Here is a 9,264-nt window from a genome sequence, read left to right on the forward strand (position 1 = left end):
AGACCTCATATCTGCACTGTCACGTTCACAACAGCATTACTCACAACACCCGAGATACGACGGCAACCAAAGTGTCTGTCAATGGATAAGTGGATGAATGGACAAAGAACACGGGATATACATGTAGCAATACCATTCAGCCAACAGAAAAAATGAAATCCTGTCATTTGTCACAAACTGGATGGACCTTGAAGGTATTATGCTAAATGAAACAAAAAAACAAACACTGTAAGATATCACTTATATGTAAAACCTAAAAAGATCAACTCAGAAACAGAGAGTAGAGTGGTGTTTACCAAGGGTTGAAGAGGTGGGGGAAATGGGGAGATAGTGGTCAAAGGGTGTAAACTTCTAGTTATAAGATTAACAAGTAGCTAATGTAAATAGCATGGTCATTATAATTAATAATACTGTACTGTATACTTGAATGTTGCTAAGAAAGTAAATCTTAACTGTTCTCAACTCAAAAAAGAATGTCAACTATGTGACAGGATGGAGATAGTAGCTAACATTTTGGTAGCAATCATTTTGCAATTTATAAACATAAATCAACATACTGTACACTTTAAACACATATAATGCTATGTGTCGATTATATATCAATAAAGTTGGGGAAGAGACAATAGAAAGGATAAAGAATTATTGCTTCACATGACAACATGGATGAATTCTCACAAAGAAGACACAGGAAAAAGTGGAAGGAGACAGGGAGTGAAAGGAGGGAGAGAGACAGACAGAGAAATTGACATTACAAGTTCAAAATACATTGAGATAGAAGTTAAGATAGTGGTTACCTCTGGGAAGAGAAGAGGGGAGGTGGAGTAGCCGGAAGGAATGGAGCATAAGGAAGCAACCTGGAGTGCTAATAATATTCTAACTATCCATCTGGGTGGTAACTATACACTTTGTATACGTACACTATCTAAATATATGCTGCTGCTGCTGCTGCTAAGTCACTTCAGTCGTGTCCAACTCTGTGCGACCCCATAGACAGCAGCCCACCAGGCTCCCCTGTCCCTGGATTCTCCAAGCAAGAACACTGGAGTGGGTTGCCATTTCCTTCTCCAATGCATGAAAGTGAAAAGTGAAAGTGAAGTCGCTCAGTCATGTCCGACTCTTTGCGACCCCATGGACTGCAGCCCACCAGGCTCCTCCATCCATGGGATTTTCTAGGCAAGAGTATTAGAGTGGGGTGCCATCGCCTTCTCCGAAATATATGCTATAGTTCCATAAAAAGGACTCAGTGGCATTCTTTATCAGCAACAACAACAAAAAGAACAAAGAAAATGAAAACAAATGGCATTTACATAAGCAAAAACAAAGTGAAAAAATTAGTTTCAACTGGAAGAGCTCTGAAATTTACATTACATATAACGAATAAGTTATATGGTGATTGGTCATAGAAGCCATACGAAACTAACACAATTCCCTAAGACTCAATAGTTTCATTTCTAAATCTATACCCTAGAGCACTGGGTGTCTCTAAGATCCAAAATCCTGCTTTTACAACTAACACTTTGCAGTTTACCTATATCTGTAACTGAAAAAATAAACCAATGTCAAAACTGAAAAAAATACAGAAATAATTACATATTTCTATGTGTAAATGCTGAGCCAGGACTAGGCTTGAAGATACACTCTTTGCACCTATTCACAGAATCAGCATCAACTGGTCAGTTTCAAACGCTGAATGGTAGGTGTCAGTTCAGTTCAGTTGCTCAGTCGTGTCCGACTCTTTGCAAACCCATGAACCACAGCATGCCAGGCCTCCCTGTCCATCACCAATTCCTGGAGTCCACCCAAACCCATGTCTGTTGAGTCGGTGATGCCATCCAACCATCTCATCCTCTATCGTCCCCATCTCCTCCTGCCCTCAATCTTTCCCAGCATCAGGGTCTTTTCAAATGAGTCAGCTCTTCCCATCAGGTGGCCAAAGTACTGAAATTTCAGCTTCAACATCAGTCCTTCCAATGAACACCCAGGACTGATCTCCTTCAGAATGGACTGGTTGGATCTCCTTGCAGTCCAAGGGACTCTCAAGAGTCTTCTCCAACACCACAGTTCAAAAGCATCAATCCTTCAGTACTCAGCTTTCTTTATAGCCCAACTCTCACATCCATACATGACCACAGGAAAAACCATAGCCTTGACTAGACGGACCTTTGTTGGCAAAGTAGTGTCTCTGCTTTTTAACATGCTATCTAGGTTGGTCATAACTTTCCTTCCAAGGAGTAACCGTCTTTTAATTTCATGGCTGCAATCACCATCTGCAGTGATTTTGGAGCCCCCCAAAATAAAGTCAGCAACTGTTTCCACTGTTTCCCCATCTGTTTGCCATGAAGTGATGGGACTGGATGCCGTGATCTTAAGTTTTCTGAATGTTGAGCTTCAAGCCACCTTTTTCACTCTCCTCTTTCACTTTCATCATGAGGCTCTTTAGTTCTTCTTCACTTTCTGCCATAAGAGTGGTGTCATCTGCTTATCTGAGGTTACTGATATTTCTTCCAGCAATCTTGATTCCAGCTTGTGCTTCCTCCAGCCCAGAGTTTCTCATGATGTACTCTGTGTATAAGTTAAATAAGCAGGGTGACAATATACAGCCTTGACATACTCCTTTTCTTATTTGGAACCAGTCTGTTGTTCCCTATCAATTCAATTTAAGCAGTGCTGCCAGTGATGCTATGATTTTCTGAAAAAGTAAACTCTTAACAGAGTTCCAAACAAAACAAAGTACACTCTTTCCTCACTTTACATAGTGATTGCATCACTGGAAAAGTCACTGTACTTAAAACTTTTCCACACACACACACATACACACACACACACAAAAGGTCTGTCTTTATACATAAAGCAGAGTTAGATTCTTAATCTCTAATCATAAACAGGCTTTCATATATATGTATAGATATATATTCAAGGCAATATTCAAGTCATGCAGAATACCAGACAATTAACACCAATAAACACCCCCCTCCACATACACACACACACACTGCAACCATTCTGACAAACAAAGGTAGTCTAACAAATTTCTTAGAATGATCCCTAGGGCACAGTACCAGCCCTTGAGAACAACAGATTCATGGACACCAAGATATGTATGAATATTCTCACTGCAATGCCATTTGTAATATTCAAAAAGAGGAACACTGGTAGTTAAAAGTCCATCAATAGGGGAGTAAGAATTAAATCTCTCATGCAAACATACAGCATTATGCAACAATCAGGGCTTCCTAGGTAGTTCAGTGGTAAAGAATCTGCCTGCCAATGCAGGAGATGCCAGCTCTATCCCTGGGTTGGGAAGCTCCCCTGCAGAAGGAAATGGCAATCCATTCTAGTATTCTTGCCTGGGAAATCCCATAGAGAGAGGAGCCTAGTGGGCTATAGTCCATGGAATCACAGAAACGTCAGGTGTGACTTAGCAACTAAACAATAACAACAACAACAAAATGTAACAATCAAGGAAATGAACTAGATTTGCAAAAATCAACACTTGGCGACATATTTTAGAAACAGTGAAGTGGGAAAACAGGTTTGCAGAAGGACACCTACAGTATTTCCTGCAGTCTATGGGGTCGCAAAGAGTCGGACGCAACTTGGCGACTGAACAACAACCTACAGTATTATACCATTTGTGTAAGATTTTAAAACAGAGCAATAGGATACAGACTATGTAGGCATACACAAATATGTAGCAACTGTAAAAAACCTGAATGAAAAGAATACAGTCCAACTTCAGGATATTGATTACATTACTTTTAGGAAGGGAGGGAGGAAAACTGGACTCAGAAAGAAGTGCAAAAGGGCCTTAAACTAGATCTGTAACATTTTCTTAAAAACAAAAATCTTCAGGAAATGTAAAATGAGTATTTATTAAATCAGAGTGGGGAAAGATTGCAGTATTTAGATTTTCTTTTTCTGTAAGTCTGAAGTACTTTATAGGCAAAGTTTTCAAAAGTCTGTATTCCAGGGAAATACCAACTGCAGCATAACTGAGTAAGGAAACCAGATAACCATCACAGACAATCAGATGAATAGTTACAGAAAAGGACCTAGATCTCTTTGCTTCAATGCTATCAATAATTTGAGTGAGGTAACAAGGTGAGGTAATATAGAGAAGAAAAAATGGGAGTTATGTAATATTGACTAACCCCAAACTGACACTATTCGGGTAAAGCAAATTGGCTGGTTTTATTGCCCAGGCATTGGGCCTTACTCTTATACCTCCAATTTCTTCTGTCTATATTCCTAAAAAAAAAAAATTTCATGGAAACTGCACTACTGAATAAGAAGAAGGTAGAGAGAAGCAGCAGGAAATATACTTTTTTTATATCACATTTGTTTCAAATATCAAAAGTGTAAGTGATAGGAAATATAATTTTTGGCTGCTCTTTAAAATTGAGTTACTTGGCATATTATATCATTCTCCCAAGATTCCTTGAGAAAAGTCACACTTTCTTTCCCAGCAATATATTTTCTCTCAAATCTTGGTTCTGTTGAGCAACTCAAAATATTGTGTTATACACCAAAACCTTTCCTGTTTACTCATTTTCGCTCTCATGTGATCATAGTATCAAAGATGAGATTGCCACAAATGCAAGACTGCAACAAAAAATAAACATGGAAAGGGGAGGGAAAATGAAGCACCACATTTTCCATAAGCAAGTAGAAATTAAACACCTAATCTCCAGTTTAGAAGAGCAAATTAAATGTCATTAGAATGGGGAAAAAAAAAATCAGACAATAACATGGGATATTCTGTATCCAAGTCTGGTCTCCTTAACACAATGTCCATAAAAAGACTTTTTCAGGAAAGTCTAGTAGGTCTACTAGTGCCAGGTAGCTTTATCCGAGACAGTCACAGCCTGGTAACAACCCAAATAATCAACAATAAGGAGAAGGCATAAACATGCTGTGGTGTGCAACAAAATCTGGTATGAACCATATGATAGAAATCTGGTATGAACCACATATATATATGACATATATAACCATATAACTGGTTATACCATATATAACCATATAACCACATGATAGCTACTACACAGTATAAAGGAATAACTACTCATAAGCACAGCAACATGGATGAGTCTCAAAAATACAATGAGAAAGAGAAGCCCACAGAAAATATTATACACTATATAGCTCATTTTATGTGAAGCTCAAGTACTGGCAAGCTAATCTGTAGTGAGTGACAGAAATCAGAGTAAGTGGTCCCTTTGTGCAGGGCTTAAAAGGAGGAACAAGGGAATTTACTGGGGTGCTGCAAGAGTTCTAAACCCTGATCTGAATAATGGTTATACAAAAGTGTATGAATTTATCTAAATCCACAAAAGAAAAGACATTGTGGAAATGAAAAAGTAGAACTGCTTTATATTGAACTAAAATGGTCTAACAACCAAATGCAACATGTAAACTTTGATTGGATCCTGGTTTGGAAAAGCAAACTAAACAAGTCATTTCTGTGACAATGAGGAAAACCTGAAAATGGAGTAGATACTAAGAAAGCGTCGATAATCATCACAGGTGTGATAATAGTATTGAGGTTATGTAGAACAATGTCCTTATTTTTAGAACACATATACTAAAGCATTTAGGAGTCTCATAGCAACAATTCTGTCATATTTTAGCAAAAAAAAATTTATTATACATATACAAGTGTACAGATATATCAACTAATGAACACAGGTCATGGGATGTAGTTATTCATGGTACTATTCTCTCAACAACTCTGTATGTTTGAAAAATGTCAATAAAAAATTGAGGGGGAAAAGAAGATGTCAACTTTTTTAGATCTTGAGTGATCTTCAGGATACATTATAGAAAGTATAAAAGCAAAGTGCAGAGTATCTTATGTAATATGCTATCTATCATGAAGGAAAGGAAGGAAAGTAAAAAATATATATGGGAAGGGGCAGTGTACTGTGTGTGTGTGTATCTATTGAGATTATATTACAAAAGGAAATACTAGAAGAATCAATAAAAATGGTTTCTTATAGCAGATGAAAATAGATGGAGGATATGTTTGAATAGGGCTGGAAGTGAGACTTCTCGGAATGTATCATTTTATCCAGTTTTGACTTTTAACCTATAAATGTAAAGAATTGAATTGAAAAAAAAATGAAATTGAAAAGAGGTTAAAAATATCTTTGCTCATATAATTCCTCTATTCAATCAAAGCCGAATCAAGCTTGTTTAACCTATATGATTATTAACAGTTTTTATTTTTATTTATTTATTCTTTTGCTCCTTCTGAACATCAGAGTAATTTAAAGGGGCTTTTGCTGGTCAGAAATCTTAACCTGTTGCTGCAGATCTGTCCCTAAAAATAGTCATGCTACTTTCTCATCTGTAAAAAAAAAAAAATAATAATCCAATGAAAGTTAAGATTTCTTAGAACTGTAAAATTCTTGATTCAAATGTTTGTTGAAAAAAAAACCAGGAGTGTTTCCACATGCATAATTTCTTAGGCCATGATGAACAACAAAGTTCCACTGTATAGTCATTCACTTTCCCTCTGATAATACCGTAGAGAAAGGCTAGTGAAATAACTTTTCTCTCTCCAACCCCTTCAGGCAGTAGTCAGTTACCACAAAGCACTGCTACTTCCTCTAAGCAAGACTGGATTAGCCAAGGAAGGGATGCAACAGCCAGCCCATCAGGCAGCTGCTCTGGGCAGGCTGCTAAACTCCATTGGTCAGCAGAGGAGGAAGCAGCCAGTAACAAAGTCTAGAGAGGCTGAGTTTTACTAACTGCCAAGTGGTTCAGAAAGCTTAGTATATTCTTTTGCGAAATGAATCCTCCTTTACAAAAAGGCTGCCAAACTCTGGCAGCTGAGGGATTAAAAAAGCATCTGAAACCAAAACTACAGAGTTTCTGACATTGCAAGGAATAAAATCTCTGCAGCCTTAAACATAAAGCAAGGGAACCAGAAACTTTGTTCTTCACCCCTGCCTCACACTCAGGCCTACCCAGCCTTCCTTTCTTTAAGACCCAGCAAAAGATGTAAACAGTCTTGTGATTTCCCTAGAGGTTTCAGAGGCTGTGCCTCACTGGCCTCACTGTAATGTGAGGAAGGACAGAAACCAAAGCAGGGATGCTTTCGGAGAGGTTGGGGGGCGGGGAGCCTTGACTGCAGGGTGTGCAGGAAGGAAGTCGGGAAGGCTGCTTGGTGCAGCACCCAGGGGAGTAACTGGCTATGTAAAGTATTAAAACACACCACACACCCATACACCCACCCACCCACACACACACACAGTTTTGCTGGGAGATGAAAGAGCTGAGAAATGAAAGGACTTAAAGAAGTAGAAAACGAAAAAAAAAAAAAGGACTGAAGGATGAGGAATTGTGTTTCCAAACTGCTTACAGGTCTAAACCAGAGGTATGGAAAGACTTTTGGGTGGATTTCCTCTAGAAGAAAGAAGCTGGGACTTTCGTCTTAAGAGGAGAACGGAGGGTTCTGTAAAGAATGAGGAGGAAGAAGATCAAAACCCCTTGGAAGGTCCTATGAGATTGTTCAGAGGGATGGTGTTTGCTCACAGCTTGGAGAGGTCCAGGGCCCTTCTCTTGAGGAAGGACACGGGAGTTCTCTGCCTCAGCTGGATTTCCACAGCAAGGTCGGGGACAGGACCCTATTTGGCATCTCTTCCGTAGGGTTGAGGGTCGTTTCCAGCAAGTTGAGAGAATGAGTAGTTTCCTCTTAACGTTGGTGCTTTTCTTGGAGTGAAGGGAAGGATCGGGGATCCCTCTCAACATTGAGAGAGTTTGGGGACTGCAGGAACCTGAAATGGTTTCTGAGGGGTGGCCCAGGGGTGGCCCTGGGGTGGCGGGGCGGGGGGCGGGGGGAGATGGCAAACTGCTGCTCGCAGTGATGACACACTTCGGTTGTGGAGTACGGAGATTCTACTTTGGAGATTTGAGAAGAAAGGCCCCTTCACTAATCAGAAGCTTGCTAAACAGTCCGAAGGAATCCACCAGCACTGATTTGAGAAGAAATTCATCCCCCAGTCCCCGCCCCTAAGACTGGGGAGAACTCAGGTCTGTAATAATCTCTCACGAAAAGAACAGGAGCAGAGAAGAGGAATTTTAAAAAGAAACCCCTACCCCTACCCCAATCCATTGGAAAGTTAAGCACGAGGAGAGCAGGACTTTCAAAAGTGGTTTAGAGTTTGAAGAAACTCGAACTGGAAGCTGACAGGAAGTTAGGGGAGCTGAGGGGTGGGGATCAGACCTCTGTGTGGCTGGAGTGGGAGGGCATTCATGATTTTTGAGGCTGAGGAAGACCCAAGTGACACGGGGTCAGGGCTCCACAGGATTGACTAGGAGGATGGAGGAAGTTTCTAGGTGAACCGGGGATCTCGGAAGTGAACGGAGGCGGCGTCCAAGTAAATTCCCGAGGCTCACGACACCCGGGCAGCGGCGGTGCGGGGCGCGACCAGTACTCACAGAGCGGATCTCCAGCGCCAGGGCGCATTGCAGCGCCTTCACCTTCGGCATCCGGGCGGGGTTGGGGCGGCGGGGACAGACCCCGGCCGCGGACCCGAGGGAGGCGAGGAGACGCAGGGCGGGGCGGGGACGGGGAGGAGACGAGGTGGCGGCGGCGGTGACGGCTGTGGCCCCCAGGCCGGGGCCCGCGGTCCAGCCTGGGTCCCGCCCGAGCAGCAGCGGTGCGCGGGGCGCGGACTCGTTGTCATAGCAGCCGGGAGGGGCGGGGCCGGAAGAGAAGCCCGGCGGGAACGCGCCGGAGCCGCCTCTGGAGTACGAGCGCCTGGGGGAGGGGCTTGGCGAACGCCGGGAGAGGAGGGGCCGCACGAGGAGGCGGGGCCGCCGAAGAGGCAGGGTGGGCGGGGCAGTTCGTCTGTGACGTCAAACTATGAGCCCAAATCCAGAGGAGGAAGAGAATAGCTGTATTAATAGGACAGTGTGCAGGGCAGGGAGGAGGACTCGAGAGCCGTGAGTTCCAGCGTGGCAGTGGCAACTTGTGCTAGTGGCGTCTCCAACTATAAAGTATAATAATGGTTTTTCGTTTTCTTATTTGAATTTCACGATATAGTTTTCAAAGACAGCATGAGAAAACAGGGTTGGAGAATATCCTTGCTCAATTCGAAGCTATAACCAAGACTGGACCTCAAGAGCTGTCCTGTAAAACTCTGGTTCCTCCCTGAGAAGAGAGTTGTCCGTCAAATCACCTATCTATTCCTGATCTCCTATTCTGTGGCTTTTTGGTTACTGCATCCACCTTCCCTTCAGGATTCGTGTCTAATA

General features: G+C 41.9%; 1 protein-coding gene across 2 annotated transcripts in view; it reads right to left on the reverse strand.

Annotated features, from left to right (window-relative positions):
* SPATA6 (spermatogenesis associated 6) overlaps positions 1–8,727 on the reverse strand; it is a 167,716-nt gene extending 158,989 nt beyond the window's left edge. For both annotated transcript variants that reach the window (XM_018043965.1, XM_005678448.3), the window contains exon 1: positions 8,446–8,727. In XM_018043965.1, the coding sequence (XP_017899454.1) occupies positions 8,446–8,496 (51 nt within the window). In that variant the 5' untranslated portion in view covers positions 8,497–8,727. The remainder of the gene's footprint in view (positions 1–8,445) is intronic.

Source organism: Capra hircus, chromosome 3 (genome assembly GCF_001704415.2).
Source record: "Capra hircus breed San Clemente chromosome 3, ASM170441v1, whole genome shotgun sequence".
Classification (NCBI taxonomy): Eukaryota; Metazoa; Chordata; class Mammalia; order Artiodactyla; family Bovidae; genus Capra; species Capra hircus.